General features: G+C 40.0%; 3 protein-coding genes across 3 annotated transcripts; all 3 read left to right on the plus strand.

Annotated features, from left to right (window-relative positions):
- The first annotated feature begins 1,936 nt into the window (after positions 1 to 1,936).
- LOC148881741 (uncharacterized) lies at positions 1,937 to 5,253 on the plus strand. Its single transcript, XM_088988952.1, is given in 8 exon segments — positions 1,937 to 2,215; positions 2,591 to 2,660; positions 2,747 to 2,947; positions 3,674 to 3,804; positions 3,885 to 4,020; positions 4,022 to 4,095; positions 4,169 to 4,233; positions 4,777 to 5,253. Coding segments are annotated over 8 exon segments (1,272 nt in total). The 5' UTR covers positions 1,937 to 1,967; the 3' UTR covers positions 5,124 to 5,253.
- Positions 5,254 to 6,299: 1,046 nt separating this feature from the next.
- Positions 6,300 to 18,294, plus strand: scyl2 (SCY1 like pseudokinase 2). Its single transcript, XM_088989241.1, has 18 exons — positions 6,300 to 6,459; positions 8,048 to 8,244; positions 8,324 to 8,481; positions 9,916 to 10,060; positions 10,125 to 10,274; positions 10,358 to 10,579; positions 10,645 to 10,761; positions 10,845 to 10,970; positions 12,177 to 12,353; positions 12,570 to 12,692; positions 13,902 to 14,015; positions 14,093 to 14,225; positions 14,613 to 14,731; positions 15,032 to 15,132; positions 15,211 to 15,277; positions 16,135 to 16,212; positions 16,477 to 16,599; positions 16,722 to 18,294. Exons 2-18 carry the CDS (start codon positions 8,068 to 8,070, stop codon positions 17,283 to 17,285), a joined length of 2,694 nt encoding a protein of 897 aa, XP_088845367.1. The 5' UTR covers positions 6,300 to 6,459; positions 8,048 to 8,067; the 3' UTR covers positions 17,286 to 18,294.
- Positions 18,295 to 18,577: 283 nt separating this feature from the next.
- Positions 18,578 to 26,210, plus strand: tcp11l2 (t-complex 11, testis-specific-like 2). Its single transcript, XM_088989312.1, has 10 exons — positions 18,578 to 18,700; positions 19,869 to 20,044; positions 20,952 to 21,084; positions 22,776 to 22,896; positions 22,970 to 23,193; positions 23,268 to 23,404; positions 23,486 to 23,658; positions 23,774 to 23,955; positions 24,833 to 25,005; positions 25,072 to 26,210. The coding sequence occupies exons 2-10, from the start codon at positions 19,876 to 19,878 to the stop codon at positions 25,341 to 25,343; spliced, it is 1,584 nt and encodes a 527-aa protein (XP_088845438.1). The 5' UTR covers positions 18,578 to 18,700; positions 19,869 to 19,875; the 3' UTR covers positions 25,344 to 26,210.
- Positions 26,211 to 26,215: the final 5 nt, after the last annotated feature.

Consider the following 26,215-nt stretch of genomic DNA (forward strand, 5'->3'; position numbering starts at 1 on the left):
ATGGGCTTTATTTGGCTTTTTCATGTCGCAATGGTTTTTTAAACTGCGTTACGGTGTGACTCGCAAGGGTCAACGCGGGTCATTTTAGGCCCAACGGTGGGTTTGAAATGAATCAAATATTCGTCCAGCACATGCAACACATCACTTTAAGCGTCAGTTTTACTTTTTTTTTTTCATTGGTTTGTTTGTTTCTTGTTGTCTTGGGTTTTTTTTACCGTTTATTGTATTTTTTTATCTGTTTATTTATTATTTTGTATCTTTGGTATTCTTTCAATTGTTTTTTTGTGTGAATTAACTAGTCCTTTTTTGTTTTTTATTTTGTTTTTTTTTTTTGAAAATTAACTACATGTTAGGTGCAAGGTTTGTTTGTTTTTTGTTTTTTTTGTTTGTTTTTTTTTAGTTTTTTTTTTGTTTGTTTGTTCATGTGTTTATTTATTTATTTTGATTTATTTTTTATTTTCTTTTTACACTACAACTGGTACAGAATTCTTCGGACCAAATCATCGTGACAACCTCCTCCTCTTGTCGAACTTAGAATCAACTTCAAAATACTTCTGTATACGTATCATTTTTCCCGTTTTTCATCCTTCTACTATACGTGTCTGCTATATCTGTTTCCAGTGCACTTGGAAAAAAATAAGATTCCGTTTTGAACAAGCTACTATACGCGTTTTCAGAGTTTATTTCGCTAATGACAATGTACAAGTTCATGATTTGAAAATGTGTGTCAACTATTCTTGTCTGCCTTGTCCATCATGATGGCCTTGCGCCATGTCGATGGCTACTTTTTTTCCCCTCCGTGAGCCGTCACCTTACCGTGGTGGAGGGGTTTGCGTGTCTCAATGATCCCGGGAGTTAAGTTGCCTGGGGTTTTATGCCCCTTGCAAACAAGTCCTGGGTGAGGGGCCAGACTAAGAACGGCTCAACAGACTTCTTATGTTGGATATTTTTTTTTCCTGAGTTTTTTTTTTTTTTTTTTTTTTTTTTTTTTTTTTTTTTTTTTTTTTTTTTTTTTTGCCCGGATGTACGCAGGTCACCTACCATCCCAACCCTCTCCCACATCCTCGTGGGCAAAATGAGTGACCTGCTGTGTTCCAGACCAAGTCTCAGTCGATGGTAAGTCACAAATATTAACATGAAAGCCTATTTAATGAGATCAAATGTCTATTTTTCAGTTTTTGAGTGTGCTCAACTATTTAGAATGTATCTTTCTCTCTTGCTCGCTCTCTCTTTCTCTCTCTCTGTTTTTCTCTTTCTCTCTTTTTCACTTTTTCTCTGTCTGTCTCTCTCTATTTCTCTCTTTTTCTCTCTTTCTCTCACTTTCTCGCTCTCTTTCTCTCTCTATTTACCTCTCTCTTTCTCTCTTGCTCGCTTTCTCTCGTTCTCTTTCTCTCTATCTCTATTTCTCTCTCTATGTCGATTTCTATCTCTCTATATTTCTCTCTCTGTCTCTCACTCTTTTTCTCTCTATTTCTCTTTCTCTCTCGCTCTCTCTTTCTTTCTCTCTCTTTCTCTATCTCTCTCATGTCTCCCCCTTTATCTCATTTTCTCATTGTCTGTTTTTCTTTCTCCGTTTCTTGTTCTTTTTTCTCATTTCTTATCTTCTTTTTCTCCTCTCTCTGTGTGTGTGTGTGTGTGTGTGTGTGTGTGTGTGTGTGTGTGTGTGTGTGTGTGTGTGTGTGTGTGTGTGTGTGTGTGTGTGTGTGTGTGTGTGTGTGTGTGTGTGTATAATAAACATATTTAAATAATAATCATTTTATTTCAAGCGCCTTTCAAAGCTCTCAAGAACACTTTACAGTCACAGACAAGCATAGAAACAAGAGATAAAGCTACACAAAAAAAATGCAATTTTAAATAGCATATTTATATAATATACTAATGTATCTATGTATATATAATACACATATTTATATAGTAAATAATATTTATGTTATATACATGTATATTATGTTAATATTTAAATATATATGTCGTGTTTTGTTCGACGTTTCACTTCCTGTTTATTTCTAATGGGGCGTACCCGGAATGAATGCGCCAGCCAATCAGATTTCAGCAGGGCGTTCCCCCGCCTAGAACTGCAGTGGGTTTACTTCCGCTTATCGATCTCTGCTTTTCACGACGAGCCTGAAGACATGCAGCTGCCTGCAAACACGCTCCTCGTTTCTCCAGCTCGTAAATCGATCGTGAATAGATTTAGTGGAATTACGTTGAAAGGGTAAGGTTTGTTATTTTATCGCTCCGTTCGACCCGCACGACACTTAGTTTGCGTGATAGAAGGGCCAGCCGGAATCGTTGGAAATTATGTTTTTCTTTGCTCGCTAACCCCCAAACAACAGTAAAGTGAACGTTAAACTCGCGTGGGTTAAATTTGTTGCAATGCATTCAGTGGGGTGATTTACGAAAACAAGTTTTTGGGGGTAGCGTAACTACTCGTAACTACTTAAAGTGCCGATGAGGGGGAAGTATACACAATTTACAGTAAATATCACGGCAGAAAGCCTTTCATAGTCACACAATGGGTAAAATTAGCGATGATTGTGCATGTTGAGCCTCTCACTAGTGTTGTTTTCTTCTTTATTGTGACCTAAAGTTCTTGCGAGAAAAAGAGATTCACTTGCACCAGCCTCAGCAAGAATATTTCAGAGTTTCCTACATTAAAGGTACGACTAACTCGCCTATTTGTTTTTAATGACTCGATTTCCAAATGTATTCATGCTTCCCTCGTTTTTATTTGTATTTTTTGTAGGACTATCTGCCTTACAACTACGATTATCACGTCTGCGATTTCAACCTTATCAGGGAGACGGATGATCACGTTGACTTTAAAGCAAGTTTCCGGATGGTCTTGTCAACCAAAGATGAAATTCAGCTTTGGCTGAAATCGCACAGAGTCGGTTGGAGGGTAGACCGAACATATGCTACAAAGGGACAGAAAGTCATTTTTAAGGTAACTTGTAACTTCCGGGTAACAATTCATTACAATTTTTTAATATATTTACGGATATGTATTGTACTTTAAAGGACAACTGACGTCCCCGGACAAGTTGTGTCTATAATTTGTAAAAAAAAAAAAACGAGTCCGTACGTGACGTCACTTAAGGACCGCTCCTGACCGTAAAAAAAGACTCATACTTGTTTGGTCCGGGGATCTCGTGTTGCACCCAAAAGCCGCCAGAAGAGGGTGTCCAAGCGCCATAGAAGGAATTTATCAGCCTGTGGAAACGGAGGTGGCCACAGGAGGTCGCCATTTTGTACCTCTTTTTTTGGGGGGGTGAGGGATTTCCCCCCAATGTTGCCTCAAAATGGCACAAATAAATTCTTTAATCGATTGCAAACTTGTATGCTTTCCTCTTCAGAACTATTTGAATCATATTCATAACTGGATGTGTAACAAGAAAGCATATTCTCTGAATCTGAAGCCATTGTTTTGATTCAAAAGCAATGCAAGACGTCCTGGCGTGACATCACGAACGGGGGGCGGGACTTTCTGAAAATGCCCAATTCGCAGCTCCATTTTTTTGCAGATTTTGGACACTTTAAGTCATTTTTATTGGTGTTTTGCATTTGAATAAATATATCATACTGCATGTTTTGGGTATTTTAGATGCTATAAAACGTTTTTTCTGATGTCAGTAAAAAAAAAAAAAAAAAATTACGTCGTTGTCCTTTAAAGGTGGACTACAGATGCCAGCATAAAACAAGACCCCGCGGGCCTGTGAAAGTGCACAGCAAAAATACAGACTGTCCTGCTAAAATGAGCGTGACGCTTCTTCGCACTCAAGTGAGCAGAGGCAGGCAGAGTCTGTATGTACATTTGTTGTTTATATAAAAAGTATATTTGATATACACATTTTCAAGCTAACTTTTTTTTTTTTTTGTCTCAGAAGCGCAGATTCTCACTTGCCCGTTTTTCCAACAATGGTGAGCATTCGCAACGAGCACAACCATAACATTGACAGACCAAAGTCACTTTTTCAAGCACCGCGTTCAGCCTCGGATGTGGCGGAGTGCAGTTTGGAGGGAGGACGGGGGCGGTGATGTCATCGCCACGACAGCTAACGGAACATTCTTCCCAACTCTTGATCACTGCTACATGTAATGTGACCTTGTCTCAATGAATGCTAGCTTAAAGTGTGTTCATTGTTAATTTGTCTTATCAATGGATCAGCTGGCTGGAAGAACCAGAAATGGAGGTGGTACTTGAAGAAGTGCAAGAGGATACTTCAGAGGAAGGCAAGTAGTTCACACACACATAGGTTCCAGAAACCTGTTATAAAACCAAATTGTTCAAAAACCGAAACATCACTTTCTATTATAATCAATGTAAAAAAAAATAATCTGTTCCAAGTTGAGAAAATGACTTTTTTTAAAGCACAACTGTAACATGTTTTATTTGCAAGTGGTGACTGAATGGCACTACAGGTAACATCCGACTTAGGACCGGCTCGACTTACGACCACCCATACTTACGACCATGACCCCCAGACCCTATTTTTCAATTTTTAATTCTACGCCTGGCAACACGCTAGCGCACAGCAATCGACCATATGATGGCACCACAGGGGGGGAGTTTGCGAGTCATTTAGCCTCAGTTTCTATTCAGCATGTTGAATGTTTTTTGACTTACGACCATTTTGACTTATGACCGTTTGGTCGGAACGGAACTCGGTTGTAAGTCGGCTGTTAGCTTGAAAGTTGCCACCACTACACACACACACACATACATTTTTGCTTTGGCCATTATTTGCACTAAGTTTATTTGTTATTGATTTTCAGCCTTGCATCAAGCAGCAGCGTTAGAATTCGAAGCCATGTGCCAGAAGCTGTCAGCGATGGTCAAGAGCGAGAAATCCCTCGCAGCCTCAGCCGCGGCCGCCGTAAAAGCCTTTCAAGAAATTCACAACGATCCATTAAAGATCGCCACAGCCCTGCGTATGTTTGCCGGTGACCCAAACGCCAACTTGACATCAGGTCACTCCGGAGCCGGGTGTAAAGTAAGACAGGGACTTGCTGCTGGACGTACTGGTGAGGTCACCACAGGACTTGATAATGGACTCCATCAGTCATGCACGAGGCTCAAAAGATCAGCTGCCAAAAGAAAAAAAGACACTAAGGATGACTAAGGAGTGTAGAAAGTATGTTTCGATAGAGCTTTGTATTTAAAAAAAAAAAAATTTTACTGTTTTTATTGTGTACAAATGTGATACATACAGGACTGTCATTTTTGGTCATTTGAAATTAAATTAGGAAACTGAAAGAAAAAAAACTTCTCATTTTATTTTTGTTTTAAAATGGAAATACAGCTTGCAACGAGTCAATTAGGGGAAATAAAATCCATTTGTTTTTAATTGCATTCACTGTTTAGTTTTAGCTACTTTTTTATTATTTATACTTGTTATTTATGTTTTTATTGTTCTGGTGTTTATTGTGTATTGTATAAGTGTCCTTGGGTGTTTTGAAAGGCGCTTGTAAATAAAATGTATTGTTATTGCAGTGTATTTGTTTGGGATTGTCGCCGATAGCATTTCTAATATTGACCACAAGACGGCGACATTTCATTGCCTGAAGACAAGAATATTGTGTAATGGTACTCCTAAATTCCAGTCAAAATACCACAAATGCTAACTTCACGTCGAGAAATTTCATTGTAATAGCACCCCATTTGATTAAAGCGAAAAACACTATATACAAATGTGTGCTCATTACATATTCTTATATATACAAATGCGTTCGAGTTCGTTTTCGTGACAGTTTTTATGAAACGGTTTTGTACATTTACAGTATACAGTTGACATTTTTATTTTGCTATGCTTAGAATATCCAGTTTTCTATCCTTTCACCCCCCCATACCATTTCAAATTGCTGCTGTTTCCTGCAAATGTCCCCATTGTGGGACAAATAAAGGTTTTCTGATTCCGATTCTTGTTTGTTGGCTAGGCATCGAAAATAAGATGCTTATTTGTATTTTGTTTTAATTGTTATTTGTATCTGTTGTTGCTTTCTTGGTTATGCTTTACATTATTTGTAATTTGGTGTAAAATAAATGATCGTCGCTGGGATTATATATATCGTCGATCATCGAAACTAATTATTTTAATGATTATCTTTTATGAAATGTTTGAACAGTAACCGTTGATATTTTCTTCACCTACCATTACTTATTAAGTTTCAACGTTGTAAATTCGCGTTTAATTATATATGTGATTGCGAAAAAGTGACCGCATTGAGCGGCACGGTATTTGGGATTGCAAAATAGTGATCCAACTATGAACTATGACGTCGTTTAGGAGCGTCAACCCGGAAGTAGCACTGTCAGGCGTCCTAGCCTAGCATGCTAACTAATACTGGAGCCTATGTGAAATCATGAGTGCTGTGGGACACGCACGCCAGTGACAACGCTCCTCGAGGAGTGGAACTTTTCCAAAAGAGTCACCGGGAGACATTTTATACAATATTCGTGTAAGTTACCGCCATGTGACCGAATGATAGTTTTCGATTCTTGATTGTTACTACGACGGTGTTTGCTGTCCATTATCGGCTAGTTAGCTTCGCATCACGACTGCCGCGGTGAATCACGCATCGAATGTTAAATATTAGCACTTAAAGTATTGATCGTTAACGTCACAGTGTGTTGAAATGTTAGCGAGCTGCCATTATTTCATAAATGGCGTTATCGCTGTATGCTAGCTGGATATCTGACGGGCTCGTCATCAACCATGCCATTGTTGTGATTGTGGTTTTAAAAATGTATTACATTTGGTTGTTCAATCATATTCATACAGACATTCCAAACAAACAGAGTAGTAAAGTGGAAATAACTGTTGCTGAATACTGGGCTTAAATAATGAACGGATTGTGAATTAAAATCCTCACTTGTTTGCCACGAGCCTGGAAAATGTAATCATAATTAATGAAGGAACACTGAAAAAATGTCATGCATTCAAATCCATCCATGGTTAGATTTCTCAGAATTAGCAAGGAGAACAATGTACAAACTCTGTTTTTTTTTTGTGCCTTCATCACAACACTGCTCAATTTAGCTCAAATGCTGCTTATTCACATCACCATTTCTTCAGATGTGATGTTTTATCAGACTTCCCGTTGCATAACCTGGCTTCAACTTCCCCATCAAGCATGTTTAAACCCTTATTTAGCGAGACGTGGCTCATGGACAATTCTTTAAAGGACAACCGACGTCTCCGGACAAGTTGTGTCTATAATTTTTAAAATGGCTTCACATGACTTCTACTGAGCGTATTTTACAAAGATTCCACCGCATATAGCTATACTTTACGTTTTAAGACTCGCGCTGAATATTCCGGAAGTCTTGTTTTTGAGTTGGTGACGAGTCCTCACCCTACGCCACTGAAGGAACGCCCCTGACTGAAAAAAGGACACATTGTAGCAGTCCTTCCATCACGTCAATGCATTTTGCTGTATTGTTTGGTCTAAAAACGTCGTGTTGCACCAAAAAGAGGCAGAAGAGGGTGACCAAGCTCCATGTAAGGAATTAATCAGCCTGTGGAAACGGGCTGATTAATTACACCTTTGTTGCCATTTTCTGCCTTTTTTTGGGTGCGACATTTCCCACCCCGATGCCTCAAAATGACACGGAATAAATTCTTTAATCGATTGCAAACATGTATGCTTTCCTCTTCAGAACTATTTGAATCATATTCATAACTGGATGAGTAACAAGAAAGCATATTCTCCGAATGTGAAGCCATTGTTTTGATTCTCCAGCAAGGCAAGACGCCTTGGCGTGACGTCACGAACAAGGGGGCGGGGCCTTTTGAAACTGGCCACTTCCGGTTTCAAATTAAAGTACTTATTAGACACTTTAAATCATTTTTATTGGTGTTTTGCATTTGACTAAAAATATACTGCGTGTTTTGGGTATTTTAGATGCTATAAAACGTTTTTCTGATGTGAGTTAGGAAACAAAAAAGTGACGTCGGTTGTCCTTTAAATGATGATTAACCTAAAAAAGAATGAACACTTTATTTACCTAACATGAGATCCGAACTTGCACCGTGCTCCCTCGCAGCTACCCGCTACGGCATCAACATGGAGTCCATGCTGAACAAACTGAAAAGCACGGTCACCAAAGTGACGGCGGACGTCACCAGCGCCGTCATGGGCAACCCCGTCACGCGAGAGTTCGAGGTGGGTCGTCACATCGCCAGCGGTGGTCCTGGTATGTGCTGGAGGATCTACAACGGCACCAAGAAATCCACCAAACAAGTATGTCGTATGATCGCGTCCCCTTTGTAGTGGCAGCAATGCTCACGAGGATGTCTTGTATTGATTGTATCATTCCCAGGAAGTGGCCGTGTTTGTTTTTGACAAGAAGATGATTGACAAGTACCAGAAGTTTGACAAGGACCAAATCGTGGACTCACTAAAGAAAGGGGTGCAACAGCTGACACGACTGCGACACCCCCGTCTTTTGACAGTTCAGCACCCTCTGGAGGAGTCACGGTAACAAAAGTTGATTGGTTGGTTTTTTTACGTTTACATTGTACGTTGGTTTTCGACCATAATCTGTTCCAGAAACCTGTTTGAAAACCGATTGTCTTCAAAAACCAAAACAGCACTTTCTATTATAATCAATGTAAAAAAAAAATATCCGTTCCAAGTCGAGAAAATAACTTTTTTTTAAAGCATTTTTTAACGATTTTACAGCGTAAACTGGATGAACAAGTAATAATAGAGCACGTCATTTGGAAAATACTATAAAAACAACTGTGATATGTTTTATTTTCACTTATTTTAACATTGGAACATTGTGTTTTTTTAAGTTCATATTGTACTAGTGATACTTTGGTTTTTGACCAAAATCCGTTCCACAAACCTGTTTGAAAACCGATTTGTTCGAAAACCAAAACAGCACTTTCTATTATAATCAATGTAAAAAAATAATCTGTTCCAAGTCTAGAAAACAACGTTATTAAAGCACTTTTTAACGATTTTACAGCGTAAACTGGATGAACACGTAATAATAGAGCACGTCATTTGGAAAATACTATCAAAACAAGTGTGATATGTTTTATTTTCACCTATTTTAACATTGGAACATTGTGTTTTTTTAAGTTCATATTGTACTAGTGATACTTTGGTTTTTGACCAAAATCCGTTCCACAAACCTGTTTGAAAACCGATTTGTTCGAAAACCAAAACAGCACTTTCTATTATAATCAATGTAAAAAAAAATAATCTGTTCCAAGTCTAGAAAACAACGTTATTAAAGCATTTTTTAACGATTTTACAGCGTAAACTGGATGAACACGTAATAATAGAGCACGTCATTTGGAAAATACTATCAAAACAAGTGTGATATGTTTTATTTTCACCTATTTTAACATTGGAACATTGTGTTTTTTTAAGTTCATATTGTACTAGTGATACTTTGGTTTTTGACCAAAATCCGTTCCACAAACCTGTTTGAAAACCGATTTGTTCGAAAACCAAAACAGCACTTTCAGTTATAATCAATGTAAAAAAAATAATCCATCCAAAGTATAGAAAGCAACTTTTTAAAAGCATGTTTTAACTAGTTTCCAGCATAAACTGGATAATCGCGTAATCATAAAGCAGGTTATTTGGAAAATACTATTAAAACAACTGTGATATGTTTTATTTTCACCTATTTTAACATTAACCTTGGAACATTTTATTTTTTAAATTCATATTGTACTAGTGATACTTTGGTTGTTGACCAAAATCCGTTCCACAAACCTGTTTGAAAAACAGGTTTGTTCGAAAACCAAAACAGCACTTTCTATTATAATCAATGTAAAAAATAATAATCTGTTCCACGTCTAGAAAACAACTTTTTTCAAACATGTTTTTAAACTATTTTTCAGCATAAACTGGATAAACCCATAGATAAAAACTTATTATTATGATTATTAGAGACTGTCTGGCCTTCTGCACCGAGCCAGTCTTCGCCAGTTTGTCCAACGTACTCGGTCACTGGGACAACCTGCCCAGCCCCGTGCCCAACGACATCAAGGAGTACAAACTTTACGACGTCGAAACCAAATACGGCCTGCTACAGGTAACATGAACGAACCCCGAATTCTAATCGGATTCAATGTCAGCCATTTTGTTCTCCATTTTAGATCTCGGAGGGTTTGTCCTTCTTGCACAGCGGAGTCAAGATGGTCCACGGCAATTTGTGTCCAGAGAATATTATTCTTAATAAAAGTGGATCATGGAAGATTATGGGTTTTGATTTCAGTATTTCATCCAGCAACCCGTCAGATACCGACGTGAGTGAAATGTGATCTGTATTGACAGTATTTTGTGGGAATTCGCCAAGTGAAGTAGCCATTTTGTCTGTTTCACCCCACAGCCCAAATATTTGTGTAAAGAATGGGAACCCAACCGGCCGCCGTTGTGCTTGCCCAACCCCGAGTACCTCGCGCCCGAGTACATCCTGTCCGTCAGCTGCGACACGGCCTCCGACATGTACTCGCTGGGCGTAGTGACGCACGCCGTCTTCAACGAGGGCAAGCCCGTCTTCGCCGTCAACAAGCATGACATTTTCAAGAGCTTCAGTCGCCAACTAGACCAGGTTAGCGCCGATACCCCCGACGCACTCTCGGCATTCCCTGACGGACATTTTTTGGTTCGTTACAGCTCACCAACATCAGTCCGGCGCTCTTGAACAAACTCCCGGAGGAGGTGCGCGACCATGTGAAAATGCTGCTTAGCGTCACGCCCAACGTACGACCCGACGCAGACCAGATGACCAAGGTCGGCGCCGCCACGTGATTTCGCTTTATCCTCATCTTTCCGCATGTCTGATTGATTTCTGCTGTTTGGGAAAAAAATACCAGATTCCATTTTTCGATGATGTGGGCGCCATGACGCTGCAGTACTTTGACTCGCTCTTCCAACGGGATAATCTCCAGAAGTCCCAGTTCTACAAGGGCCTCCCTAAAGTCCTCCCGAAACTCCCCAAGGTGATCACAAATGAATCCCAAGTCTTCAAATCAAAAACTAAAATATGAAATACCCATTTTTTGCTTTGTTCGTGAAGGCGCTTAAAAATTACATGTATTAGTATTAGTAGTCCTAGTATCAGTATTAAAGTCTCGTTATATCGATATCGGATATGTCGATAGTATTATCGATACTATTTTAGTATTAGTATATTAGATATTAGTATATAGTATTTTTTAGTATTAGTATATAGTACTTTACTGTATTAGTATTAGTATTAGTAGTAGTATAGTAGTAGTTGTATTAGTATTAGTATTAGTATTAGTATTAGTCGTATTAGTATTAGTCGTATTAGTACTAGTAGCATTAGTACTGTATTAGTAGTATTAGTAGTATGAGTATTGGTAGTATTAGCATTATTTGTAGTTATTGGCAGTATCGGCATTATTTGTAGTATTTGTATTTGCAGTAGCATTGCAGCATCCACAGCATCGGCAGTATTTGTAGTATTGGCAGTATTGGCATTATTGGCAGTATGGAAAGTATTTGTAATATTGATAGTATTGGTAGTATTGGCAGTATTTGTAGTATTGGCAGGATGGAAAGTATTTGTAATATTTGTAATATTGGCAGTATTGGTAGTATTGGCAGTATTTTTAGTATTGGCAGTATTTGTAGTGTTTGTAGTATTGGCAGTACGTATTTGTAGTATTGGCAGTATCGGCAGTATCTGTAGTACAGTAAAGTCTCGTTGTATCGATATTCTCGGGAGTCTGAAAAATATCGATATAACCGGGACTATCGATATATCCGACCCTGCGCGCATGTAATTTTCTCCTTGCGTTCATAGAAATAGTATCGTAATAAGCGGTACTATCGATATAACCGATATCGATATAACGAGATTTTACTGTATTTGTAATATTTGTAGTATTTATAATAATAATAATAATACATTTAATTTATAGCGCCTTTCAAAACTCTCAAGGTCACTTTACAGTCGCAGGATAAGTTTTTTTCCTGTGGGTGAGCAGCGGCAACCACACGCGCCAGCATTCACTCAACCCGGAAGTCACTCAAATAGATAGCAAGCTAGCTAGCTAATTGCATTGTTTTTAGTATTTGTAGTCTTGGCATTATTTGTAGTGTTTGTAGTATTGGCAGTATTGTCATTATTTGTAGTATTTGTATTATTATTATTATTATTATTCATTTTTTTATTAAAGAGAGTGGTGGTCTACCGCATCCTCCCGGCGCTCACCTCGGAGTTCGTCAACCCGGACATGGTTCCCTTCGTGCTGCCCAACGTTCTGCTCATCGCCGAGGAGTGCACCAAGGATGAGTACGTGCGCCTCATCCTGCCCGACCTCACGCCCGTTTTCAAGCAGCAGGAGCCCATCCAGGTTAGACCCCAAAATTACCCCCCCCCCCAAAAAAAAAAAAATATATATATATATATATATATAAAAATACGCCTGCTCTTGGCACTTTATCAGACGTGTCTTTCTAATTCCTCCCATGCTTCTTAAAAGGCGAGTAACATGGTAGGTTTTCATCCTGTGTTGCACCCCCTTTGGCCCCGAAGTGATATTCTTAACCCTGTTTGTGTCCCCGTCCAGATTCTGCTGATCTTCCTGCAAAAAATGGACCTTCTCTTGACTAAAACGCCACCGGACGACATCAAAAACAGCGTTCTGCCGATGGTTTACAGAGCTTTGGAAGCCCCGTCTGTGCAGATCCAGGTGGCCATTTTTATTTGTTTGGCAACGTAGCCAAAAAGGGCTTAGAATTTCCTTCTTTTTTTGACAGGCGAGGAAGCTCCATATCTTTTCATCTGAATTTAGACATACAGTAATCCCTTCCTACTTTGTGGTTCGATTATCGCATTCCGTGATGCATCACAGATTTTTTTTAACCTAAACAAAAGAATAAATAAGGCTGCAAATGGCAGCGAAAATCACAACAGTATGTTACTGTAAAAAAAACAGCTGGTCATAGAGACAAGCTAAAGCATTCATTACATTTACTGTTGTTATTTTTTGAATTTATTCATCCATTTTGAGGCATTATATAATAATAATAATAATAATAATAATAATAAGAAGAAGAAGAAGAAATTTAATTTCTAAATACCTTTCAAAACTCTCAAGGACATTTTACAGTCACTGGATTTTTTTTTTGGTGCGGGTGAGCAGCGGCAGCCATTCGCGCAAGTGTTCACTCTTTACTGTGCTGCAAATGCATATAACTGAGGTCGGTAGCCAAAATTTTCATTTGGCCACTCCTGACAGTGAGTCGACGATGAATGTAAATAAAATTTTCATCACTTAGCTTACTATACATAATAATAATAATAATAATAATAATAATAATAATAATAATAATAATAATAATAATAATAATACATTTCATTTGTAAGCGCCTTTCAAAACTCTCGAGGTCACTTTACAGTCACAGGATCAGTTTTTCTGTGGGTGAGCAGCGGTAGCCACACACGCCAGCGTTCACTCAACCCGGAAGTGACTCAAATATAGAAAGCTAGCTCGCTAGCTAATAGATAGCTACTACTACTAATATTAATATATTGTATTCATAAGCGCCTTTCAAAACTCTCGAGGACATAGTTAATAGCTAGCTAGCTTTACATTATACTACTTAGCACATTCAACTATACTAATAATAATACATTGTATTTATAAGCACCATTCAAAACGTTCAAGGACAAAGCTAATAGATGGCTAGCTAACTAGATAGCTATATAGCTAATAGTCAGCTCGCTTGACATTATACTACTTAGCACATTCAACTAGCTAGCTAATAGATAGCTAATAGCAGGTGGTCCCGGTCCGCATTAACAGTGATAAACGAGGGATTACTGTATATCCGATTACGCAACTTTTAAAAACTGACGTCCAAGTTCGGTACGCTACAAGTTTTGCCACGCCTTACAGGAACTGTGCCTCAACATCATCCCGACGTTCACCAACCTCATCGACTACCCTTCCATCAAGAACTCCCTCATCCCTCGCATCAAATCCGCCTGCCTGCAGACATCCTCGCTCGCCGTGAGTCTTTTTCGCCATCTTTGAATACATTTCACGTATCAGGTCATGGTGATGATTCATTTCCTGTGGTCACGCAGGTCCGCGTCAACTCGCTGGTGTGTCTCGGGAAGATCCTGGAATACATGGACAAGTGGTTTGTTATTGATGAGATCCTGCCGTTCCTGCAGCAGATCCCTTCTAGGGAACCGGCGGTGCTAATGGGAATTCTGGGTGAGCTTCTCATCCTCGTTTTCCTGATTTATTTATATTTATATATAATATAAATTGTATTTCTATCTAGCTAGCTATCTATTGGATATCTATTAGCTAGCTAGTTAGCTGGCTATCTATTAGCTGTCTATTGGCTATCTAGCTGGCTGGCTGGCTGGCTATCTGTTAGCTATCTATCCAGCTGGCTAACTATTAGCTAGCTAGGTGGTTAGCTGGCTATCTGTTAGCTATCTAGCTACCTGGCTGACTATCTGTAAGTTATATATCCAGCTGGCTGGCTATCTATTAGATAGCTAGCTAGCTGGCTATCTATTGGCTATCTAATAGCTAGCTAGCTAGCTATCCTTTTTATTTATTTTTGATTTTTATTTTATGTCATCTTTTTAGGGATCTACAAGTGCACCTTTAGTCACAAGAAGCTGGGGATCCCCAAGGAGAACCTGGCGACCAAGACCTTGCCTCACTTGGTGTCACTTAGCATCGACGGCAACCTTAATCTCAATCAGGTACTTTTTAGGTGTCAGCGTAGTTTGTAATTTGTGCATGTCAATAAAAGTGTTTTGCAAAAAGAAAGGTTTTAAATTACATGAAAAATAAACATTAAATCATTGTTAGTGAGATTAAAATAGTATTGAGGAGCTGCTGGTTAGCAATTAGCTCCTAGCATGGTTGCTATAGCACTGAGAGGCTTTGCAATGTTTTGGTCGACTTTTATCTGTTATACATTTTCACTATTTGATCCAACTTTATTTGACTATGAATTCCTCTGAAATGAACTAAAACATCCAAGAATATTTCCGTTGCAGTTCAACTCGTTCATGGTGGTCATCCGAGAGATGCTAAGTCGCATGGAGGCCGAGCACAAAACCAAGTTGGAGCAGCTTCACATTATGCAGGAACAACAGAGGTGATTTCAATATGAAAACACAGATGACCCTAAAACTTCGTTCTTGTTCTAAAGTATCTTAACGTCGTCCCCCGTCAGGAGTTTGAACATCTCCGGCACAGAAAAGCCATCGGAGGACGGCAAGAACCTGTCGTCATCGCACCAGGTGAGGGTACAGACGCTCTCCTTACTTATGAACATTCGAGCTATGAACAACTGTACATACGAACATTTTTGTAGTAACATATGTTGTATTCTCTCCAATTGTACATATCTTTATAGAGCATATATTTTATTAAATGTTTATTTTTAATTATAAATCAATACAGGTTAGTTATACAAGCCTTAAACATACTTACATAAGCCTTAAACATACATTCCATGCAAAATATAGCACTGAAGCAACTTACGAACAAATTCACTTTACGAACGACCGTTCGGAACGTATCTGGTTTGTAAGTTGGGGAGCGTCTGTATTGGCACTTGATTATACTATTTCTAGATGTTTGATAGTTGCCATCACCTATATAAGCCTTAAACATGCATTCTATACTAAATATATCTCTGAAGCAACTTACAAACGAATTCACTTTACGAACGACCATTCGGAATGTATCTCGTTCTTATGTTGGGGAGTGTCTGTTATTGCACTTGATTATATTTCTAGATGTTTGATATTTGCCATCACTTATATAAGCCTTCAACATACATTCCATACTAAATATAGCACTGAAGCAACTTACGAACAAATTCACATTACAGACAACCATTCAGAACATATCTCGTTCGTAAGTTGGGGAGCATTTGTATTTGACTTGATTATATTTCTAGATGTTTGATATTTGCTATCACTGATATAAGTCTTAAACATACATTCCATACTAAATATAGCACTGAAGCAACTTACGAACAAATTCAACTTATAAGCGACCATTTCGTTCGTAAGTTGGGGAGCGGCTGTATTTTCGGTCAACAGGGAGAAAACTTGTTGAATTATTTTATTATTATGATATTATCTTTCAGATTGATGACATTTTTGGCAGCACGGGGGTGAACGGGAAGGAGAACGGATCCTCCGCGGCAGCCTCGCAGCCTAATAGAGTACGAAATCCACTTTTTTAATTTTTATGTACAGTAAAGTCTCGTTATATCGATATTCTCGGGAGTCCGAACAAATATCGATATAACCGGACTATCGATATATCCGATCCTGCACGCATGTAATTTTCTCCTTGCGTTCATAGAAATAGTATCGTAATAAGCGGTACTATCGATATAACCGTTATCCATATAACGAGACTTTACTGTAATTATTTTTTTAAATAAAGTTTTTATCATGAACACCTTTTCCGACGCTGCCTTCAGATGTCTCTGACTCTGGAGGAGAAGCAGCGACTGGCGAAAGAGCAAGAACAGGCGGCTAAATTGAGGAGTCAGCAGCCGTTAGCGCCACAGAGTATCAAACCGGCCACCTCAGCTAACTCACAGGTATTTTTTTTTTGTGACAATTCGATTATTGTACTACTTTCCTATTGACACATGACGATTGTTGCATCTTGAAAGAGCACATATTGCATTCATTCTTATGTTGTTTTTTTTATTTCCTGCAGACAAAAGATCTAACCAGCAGCCTCCTCACCAACATGACATCCCTGAACAGGATGTCCATGAGCAACAAACCGCGAGCCGCCATGGCGCAGGCTTCCCCCGCCATGTCCACCTTCCCGGCCTCCACCATGGGCGCCCCGGTGTCCAACGGCTTCAACCCGCCAACGGGCTTTCCGTCGTCGGGCATGGGGATGAGCATGCGGCCTCCTGGTTCCACCGGTTACGGCGGCATGGCTTCCGCCGCCAGCACCCCAAACTTTGGCGCTTTGGCGCAGAATCACAGTCAGATGAACATGTCGGCGCTGGACAACCTTTTCACATCAAACAAGCCCAAAGTCTCCTTGAACCAAATGGCGCCTGTAGGCGGCACCCCATGGCTAGGTCAATTTACCCCGGTTCAGAACGTTCAACCCGCCTTACCGGGGCCGCCGCCGGCGGGATTCGGGATGCAAGCGAATCCTTTTTTCAGCCCGCAGAACTTCTCGCAAACCACCGCTGGCGCCAACCAAAGCGGACTGAAGCACAGCACGTCAGCTAACAGCGACCTGAAAGATCTTTTTGGATGAATGTGAAATTAAGAGCCCACTTTTAATCGTTTCTATTTTTGATCGCGCTTACATTCTGCACCCCGTTTGTATTTGAAGGACAATGCGTAACTTCTTGTATGCTGTCTTCTACAAAGCTGTGGATTTCTTACTCTTTTCTACTTGATGTTCTTTGGGGTGCAGTTACTGAATGGATCGGATTTACCTTATTCAAACTCTTTTGAGGATGGGAGGTAGCTCGACGTGTAGCATCTGGGAAGTTTGGCCTTTTTGCAGGCCGGCTCTATGGTAACAAATCTACAGCAGCAGCAACGTAATACACATACACACACACATTACCTTCCTTTTAATGCAGTATGACAGGAGGTAGCTAGATGCTAATTGTATTGTAGGCTCTTGTGCCTTACAGGGTTTGAATTGTCATCAAGGTGACCAATGAACGTTATGCTTTTTGTCTTTCGTGCAAAGATTTTACACATTGTAGTGTACCATTCCTATCGTCACTTTTAAATCGTAAAAAACATATTTCGATTTCAACACTTTTCCAAATTGTTTTCATTGGCTGGTGTGGAAAAGGTCCTTTGCGGTTTTTGGTGGATGTGAGAGCTTGAGGCCTTAGGTGATGAAATTTGTGCAATAATCATGATTCTCTCTGGTGGTTTATACTGCACTGACCTTCGATGTCCACCCAGCTCATCAGATACTAGTAGATTTTAAATTGCTGTGCACGGTTGTTATTTTGTGTTTCCACCGGAAGTCACTCTCTGAAAGTTTCTGGTCATTCCAACCACACATCCAATACCGCTGGAATGTGTGTGTTTTTTGTGATTTCATAATGATCTGCGGTGGTTGCGGTTACTGTACTTATAAAGGAAAGAATACAATCGTACAGTGTGTAGTTATTTTGTGATGAATAGTCGCTCAATTGCAATTTACACGTCACATAATGACAATCGTCCAATCTTAAATCGTTTAAATACGAAAAGGAGAATACGTGAATGTCTAATAAAGTTTCCTTCAATGACGAAAATTGTCATTTTATTCCTTAGTGAAGTCACATCCGTCAACAAAGACAGCTTCCATGTTGCCAAGAAGACCGTACCATTTTACCCGGGGCTACACAGTATTTATATCACGCATTTATTCGACTTCCTGTCAAAATGCGTGGTACATCTTTTATATTTACCGCGTTTGTTGTCGCTGCTCTGATATTGTTAACGTTCTATGGGATATATGACAGTCTGGCGTTCTTTTTCTGCGCTTGCTCATAAATGTCAACCCCCGCGTGTCACAAATGGTTTCGCCCGTGTGTCCTGAAGCTCGTCGAAGGTGTTGGACCTTTAAACCGTCAAGATTACAACACAAGAAAGGACCTATCTTCGCTTCACAAAGCAAATATTTTTTAACTAGTCTCCATTTCAGGAGACTAAAATAGGGTAAGAACACATTTCTAATATACTTTAATCCCTTTTAACCGGTTGCGAAGCATTCGTTTATCGCCTCGCTCGTATGCGAGTCTTGTTCACTTCTGAGAACTGCCGTGGAAATTTCCAGATAGTAGCAGCTTGTTCATATGCCATTCAAAAACCAAAGACGATCAAAATTACTAAATCATGTGTCTTTACTAGACAAAAAAACGACGCATTAATGTAAAAACAATTGTATTGTGAATACATCAAAACGGTCAAAAACAACCCTAAAACTATGCTAAATTGCTTTATGAATACATGTTAATTTGTTTAAATTATTGTTTGCAAATACCAACGCTGTTTTTTTTGTTCTTGTTTGAGAATGACTCCAGATCACGTGTACCTTGTTCTCACGAGTGTGTGGATATTTTTTTGGTCCATGTGTTGTGCCCGGAACCAAAGAGTGTCCATGTATGAATGATTGACAGGCGACGCTAGCCAATGAAGAGTGTGTATTTCTTTATGACCCGCCTCTTTCGTGAACTGCTTTGTTTACGTTGTACTGCAGCAATCTGGACCTCTTTGTTCCGACCCTTTGCAGCCCACAATCATAACTTGATTTTAGAATACACAAGCTATATTTTTCTATAAACATTCTTCTAAAAATCGGTTCAAAAATGCATTAATTTGCACATACTCAAAGACTGCAAGTAAACATTTATGAACACAACTCCAATGGTGCTCCAGAGTGGACAAATGTTGCCATTTTGATACTGGATTTGTGATGGCAGCACAGATGCTAGAAATAATCCCTTGTCCGGATATGTCTCTGGATAATCCGCGGAAATTATCCTGCTTCATTTTGACGTGACCTAATTTCTCATGCGGATGATGTAATGAGCTACACAGCACGTGTACATACACACATATGAGCACCCCCCCCCCCCTTTATAGTGCTATCTTTAAACCTAAGTGGGAGTGGGCAATTCATTTTTAGCTCCAGATAGCAAGACTAGCACTCCACAGGGCCATAGATAATATTAGACACTTGTCTAAATGTGTGAATGCCACTCTAAAATAAACAAAAAATAAATATTACTGATATCTAGGTGCACATTTAATTGCGAAATAATAAAATGAGGGTTCGCAAACCCGAGTTAATGTTTGTAATGAAACTATATGGTCTCCCTTGCAGCCTGAAAATGCCCTTGAACAACGAGCGTCCGTCCTCCACCTCCAGCGGCGACGAGCAAGGCAGCGACGGCGAATCGTCGTCGGGGCGCTGCGACAGCACCGCCTCGGCCAGCGATACCGACTTCTCGCGTGAGAGCTTCACCAGCGATGGCTCCAGCAAGCACTGTTCACCCTCTTGTGCGTTGTTTTTTTTTTTTGTCTTTTTAGTGTGTGAAAGTGGGAGTTGAGACGAAATACAGTGATATCTTGGCTTACGAACTTAATTGGTTCCCAGAAAGTGTGTGTAAGGCGAAAAGTTCGTCTGCCGAACATTTATTTCCCATAAGAAACCATTAAAAATTCAAATAATTTGTAATAATGCTTCCCAGGTCACCATAAAACATAATTTTCTACTAAATAAGCTTTAAAACTACACAAAATATTCATTATTTTATGTATAATAAATATGCTATTGTATTGTAATTAAATAAACTGTACTGTATAATAAAGTCATTATATTTACCTTTGTGATGATCGCTGATGTAGTTGCCTCTCGATGATATCCGAGTGAAGTTGCCATGCTTTCTCTCCGATAATACCCTCAGTCACACCGTCCCATGCTAGCTGCTTTTCGTTAATCCAAATCAACAGAAGTTTTTCAACATCTTTTATTCCCTGATACCGTTGCGAAGACAACACAGAAACAACCTTAGCCACACGTAGCAATGGTCGACTTAGCATACTGGTACGGGGATGCTAAGTCACACACACACGCACACCTCGTTCGTGTTTTTCGATGAGCTCCTTCTGCTCAACCGTAATTTTCTATTGTGTCCTCTTCGTCTTAACGCTCGCCTGTGGTGGAGTCTTTTCCGTCCCATATTAGGAAAAGTACTCCACTTGATAGCAAACCACATCTGCACCCAAACGGGGTGTGGAAAATTAGTCCGCCAGCCACCGTGGCGCCGTGTGGTTTGGTTCGTCCGCCGAAAACTAGTTCGTTAGCCAAGACTATATGCTCGCGAATTTAATAAGGTGAAAAGTTTGTGAGCTAAAGCGTTCGTAAGCCGAGGTATCACCTTATTGTGCAATTTTTATTTTTCAGCAAGCCCTCCGAAAATACTCACCCTGGATGAGGTGATGGACTCCGCCAGAGAACTTTCCAACCTTACCTTGTTTCACGAGATAGTCGTCAATCGCGACTTCCATTTGGAGCCGCACACCCTGCCTGAGGACAGGTAATTATGGCGCATGTAAAGCTGTCATAACCCCGGCAAATATTTGTACTCCCATCGTGAAACAAGTTAGGGGTCCTTGCTCACTTTACAAAAATAGTCTGAAAAATAATGTTCAAATGTTGCGCAATCAACTAGCACTATCAACTACAATGTCCTATTTCATTTTCGTGGTCTGAAAAGCATTTATGACACATAACACGTCACGATTCATATTTCTTTGCTAGCGACATGCAGTGACAGGCAGAATAACGCGAAGAAAAAAAATTCAATGAGTTATTTCCCGGAATGTTGGACAAACCTGTGTAGCCACCTGACGCCACACACGCGATAGAATCACGTGCTAAGTAAGAGTCGTCGTCTCGGTTTTGGGTTACACCCAAATCCCAATTTCCCCTCTGTGTGTTTAAACTAGGCTAGAGAAATTCCAGAAGGAAAAAAATACTGGCTAGCTAGCTATCGAGCTGGGTTAGCTAGCTAGCTAGCTTTCGATCTATTTGAGTTACCTCCGGGTTCGGTGAATGCGCAAATTCAAGATGACAATGGCGGCCATCTTTCTTTTTTGACATCGAGCAGGTCTTTACAAGTACAAGACGAGCTTTGTTGTTAGGATTTTTTAATAAATGTTTTTATGAATGTTTATTATTTGTCCGCATTGTCAAGCATACATTAATTGATTTATTTGCCTGTATTCTTTATTTATTTGCGATCTATTTGCTATCTATTAGCTATCTCGCTGGCTAGCTAGATATCTAGCTCGGTATTTTACAATTACAAGACCAGTTTTGTTTGAGGATTTTTTTAATAAATGTTTTTAAGAATAGAATATTTATGATAAAAAAAAGGCGTCTTTTGTCCGCATTGTCAAGCACACATTAATTGATTTGTTTGCCTCTATTTTTATTTATTTGCTATCTATTTGCTATCTTTATATTATAATAATCATAATAATACATTTAATTTCTAAGCGCCTTTCAAAACTCTCAAGGACACTTTACAGTCACGTTTTAAGCTATCTAGCTGGGTAGCTAGCTAGCTAGGTATCTATTAGCTAGCCAGCCAGCTTTCTATCTATTCAACAAGGAAAAAGACGACAAGGGCAGCCATCTTTATTCTTTTGACATCCATCGTTTTTTTTCAAGTACAAGAACAGCTTTGTTTTTTTATAAATGTTTTTATGAATGTTTATTATAAAAAAAGGGCCGTCTTTTGTCTGTGTTGTCAAGCACGCATTAAATTATTTATTTGCCTCTGTTTATTTATTTGCTATCTATTTGCCATCTAGCTAGCTAGCTAGCCATCTATTAGCTAGCTAGCTTTCTATCTATTTGAGTTACTTCTGGGTTAAGTGAACGCTGGCGCGTGTGGCTGCCACCGCTCACCCACTGAAAAACCTATCCTGTGACTAAAGTGACCTTGAGAGTTTTGAAAGGTACTTTTCAATGAAATATTATTATTAAACACGCTGATACTTCACACCCTTTTGATCATGATGCTAGTTTTCAAATTTACTGTAATAATAATAATAATACATTTAATTTCTAAGCGCCTTTCAAAACTCTCAAGGACTTTTCACAGTCACAGAAAATAATCCTTCTGCTGATTCAATAAAGTTCAAAGTTGATTCAATAAAGTTTAAAGTTGATTCAATAAAGTTCAAAGTTGAGTAATGTTCACTTTGCTGTGTTTTCTAGTTTATGGAAGGTCGTTCGCGACAACGTCCACAAAGCATTCTGGGACATTTTAGAGTCTGAGTTGAACGACGACCCGCCCGAGTACCAGCAAGCCATTAAACTCCTGGAGGAGATCCGAGAGGTATTAAAAAACAAAAATAAAAGAAATCATCTTGTTCATGTCGCTGATACGAGGTGTTTCCTTTGCCGTCTAGATTTTACTGTCCTTCCTCAACCCCGGCGCCAACCGGATGAGGACGCAAATCCTGGAGGTGCTGGACATGGACCTGATCAAGCAACAGGTGGACAACGACGCCGTGGACATCGCTGGCCTAGCTTTGTACGTGATCAGCGCTATGGGAAAACTGTGCGCGCCCGTCCGCGACGAGGAAATTAAGAAGCTGAGGGAGAACACGGGCAACGTTGTGATGCTCTTCAGGTAAAAACAACCCCGGTGTGTATGTCCGGCGAATTCATGCTGACGTGAGCGTTTTTTTTTTTTCCTCCACTTAGGGAGATCTTCCGCGTCCTGGACCTGATGAAGGCAGACTATGTAAACCTCACCATCGACAACCTGCGGCCTGTCATGCAGAAGCAAAGCGTGGAATACGAAAGGGCGACGTTCCAGAGCATCCTGGACAAGACACCCGGTGAGTGCAGCGCTAACGCAAGCTAGCACGAGACATAATCTTCAGCGTTTGACGTTTTCCGTGTGGCGGCGTCTCTTTTAGGCGCGTTGGACAACACCACCGCTTGGATCAAAATGACTTTTGAGGCGCTACTGAGCACCATGCCGAGCAATCGGGGAAAAGGACAGGCGTGTTTACCCGGACCCTTCCAAGTCCTCAATGCGGCATTCCTGCACATGCTCCTGTGGGACACCACGAAAGGTCCTCTCCCGGAGGTCAGTGAGCTTGAAATACTTTTGTAAATGTCCTCAATGGACTAAATACTTTTAAGCAGTCACTCAAAATAGGCCAAAATGGTTGCAAAATAACCTTTCTGTGTGACGTCTACAGACGTGGATGACGGACGAGGGGCGTTTGCAAGAAGTGCAGGCGGAGTTGAGGCGCTGGCAGGCGGTCAATGAGGTTCTGCTCATCGTCCACAGCACAGTCGGCGGGCCCATCCAGGGTTTGGCGCCCCTCTCCGAACGCCTCAAGAGGATGACGGCCGTGCTCCTCGAGCACATGCACAACCCGTGAGTACAACAATGCCAAATGGTCTAGACTAGATTAGATTAGATTAGATTAAATGAGCCTTTATTTGTCTCACAGTGGACACATTTACTTTTCAAAGCATCAAAAACAAAATACAGGAGCTGCTTCACGTCCCAGATAAGTTTACTGGTAAACTGATACATAAAAGAGTCAAATATATATTTTTAACTGTTCCACCAAACCGCTTGCTAGCTTGATGCTAACGTACAATGTGAAATGCCATTGATGGCCTAACAGAAAATGGCGCTTTTGTTTGGATTGGATTAGCCTTCATTTGTCACGCAGTGGAGAAATTGACATTTCATAGCGGCGAAGTTTGGAAAGGAAAGGAAGAAGTAGAAAAACAAAATACAGGAGCTGCTGGAAAGGCAGCCAATCTGGTTGCGCCATCTTGAAGTAAAAAACAACAACAAAATAACAAATAATATGACATCACAAAGACACTGACAGTCTTCCATTTTAAGCAATTTATGCACCCTCTTTGTTGCATGAAGCAGTTATAGATGAAAAAGGGGCTTCCTTTTCACCAGTGGATCAGGGTGAAATTTGCACGTCTGCTACAGGCTAAATGTTGAAATCTAAACACGAAGCTGTAGCATCCATTGATGATAAGAGATTGCCTCATATCTCCTGTCCCACGTAAATCCGCTTCAATTCCAAGCCGCGACAGTTCCACATACGCATACAATAGTTCCGCTATGAAAACGCTGCCTGTTACAGGCACACAAAAAAGCAAAATCGCACCAAGCTATCTAGCGATGACAGTCAAATGGCACCGAGACTCCACCCAATCAAAAACAGTGCTGGCATATTCTTTTATCTTGATCTTGTTGTCATCGTTTGGGCTTTTTTTTTCAGGACGATGAACTTCGAGGAGGTGTTATTGAGCGTCAGCTCTCAAATCTGCAGCGAGCTAAACAAGTCGCTAGCCGAGAGGGGCTACTCCACGCTAAGCTCCGCTCAACAGGAAACCCTGACGGGCCAGATCTGCAGCATCGCCCACAAGGACAACCCCATCCGCACTCTCGTCGGTACGTTTCCGATTCGTCACCTAACCGGAATTCCCAAACCTCTTAACGCGTTCTCTCCGTCCGCAGAGGACCGCGTTCAGCACTACTTCATGGCGCTCCTTTGCGATCCCAAACCTCAAGCCAGATTGGCGCAAACTCCCGCTGGCCTCACCGCCATCCGCTCAGAGTTGGTCTCCCTGGCCGCTAAGTTTCTCTCCCTGGTCAACTACAACAAGGCTGTGTATGGACCTTTCTACGCCGACATTATCAGGAAGTTGATGTTCACTAACAACCCGCCATCGTCGTCATCGCCGCCACCGCCATCTTCTCCTTCTCAAGACAATGTCACCTCCGAATGAACCACCGACGTCCATCTTGTTTTTTTAAGACTATTGTGGGTGAGCTACACAGCAGTGACATGAAGCACAGTATGCCCCAAATTTTATACACCCATGGCACATCTTTTCCATCGGAAACGTCTCATCAAGCATAAAATGTTTGGTAATGTTGACAACGGCCGGTTTAGTTTTAGAATGCAAAGCTATTAATCTGTTAAATGAACAGTGATTTTTAATTTCTTTTGCTATCTAATGACATAGCATTTATTTTTCTCTTTGTTATTCTGTAAGTCGCCTTCATAGATAGATGATACATTATTTGTGGGAAAATAAAAATGCCTGATTTTTGCATGCAAATGTATGAAAGAGCAGCTTGTGATAGCAAATTTCTATATTTACAAGAGTAGCAGTACAGGGAAATATAACACACGCATTTATATATACTGTATATATACATTATATGAATCATGCTACTTTTTTAGCCTCTTCAAGAAGCTATTAAAACACATTAGGGATTTATTTGTGTATATTTGTTGGAGGTCTGAGTGCATTTTTTGTGTTCAGTGTGTAACAGAGGGACAAATTTCCAGATTTTTGCGCAATTCGTCAATTTATTTGACCAGTTCTGTGCGATTGGTGTTGTTTGTTACATTGCTAGCTAGGTACTCCAGTTGGTTACAATATTCCTGGATCGGCTTGATTGAACCTGCGCGGACACAAACATCGGTGCTGAACTCCCAAAGGGATCCTGCATCCATTGTGGATCCAGAGATGCCCAGAACAAAAAGAAAAACACTTATTTAACTTAGCTGAAGTTTACATTACTATTTTTTTCCTCTGTACTACATTTAATATAATAAAAATAAAACTGATATGAAATTGGTGCAAGCGTG

This window comes from Hippocampus bargibanti, linkage group LG22 (assembly GCF_051943395.1).
Source record: "Hippocampus bargibanti isolate YZ-2025 linkage group LG22, ASM5194339v1, whole genome shotgun sequence".
Lineage (NCBI taxonomy): Eukaryota > Metazoa > Chordata > Actinopteri > Syngnathiformes > Syngnathidae > Hippocampus > Hippocampus bargibanti.

Bases quoted from the DNA above. Each gene is read 5' to 3' on its own strand.
- tcp11l2 (XM_088989312.1), top strand. From the start codon at position 19,876: ATGCCCTTGAACAACGAGCGTCCGTCCTCCACCTCCAGCGGCGACGAG. The intron at 23,194-23,267 runs GTAAAAACAACC...TCCTCCACTTAG, and splicing joins AACGTTGTGATGCTCTTCAG to GGAGATCTTCCGCGTCCTGG. The intron at 25,006-25,071 runs GTACGTTTCCGA...CTCCGTCCGCAG, and splicing joins CCCCATCCGCACTCTCGTCG to AGGACCGCGTTCAGCACTAC.
- scyl2 (XM_088989241.1), top strand. From the start codon at position 8,068: ATGGAGTCCATGCTGAACAAACTGAAAAGCACGGTCACCAAAGTGACG. The intron at 14,016-14,092 runs GTGAGTCTTTTT...GTGGTCACGCAG, and splicing joins TGCAGACATCCTCGCTCGCC to GTCCGCGTCAACTCGCTGGT. The intron at 15,278-16,134 runs GTGAGGGTACAG...ATTATCTTTCAG, and splicing joins ACCTGTCGTCATCGCACCAG to ATTGATGACATTTTTGGCAG.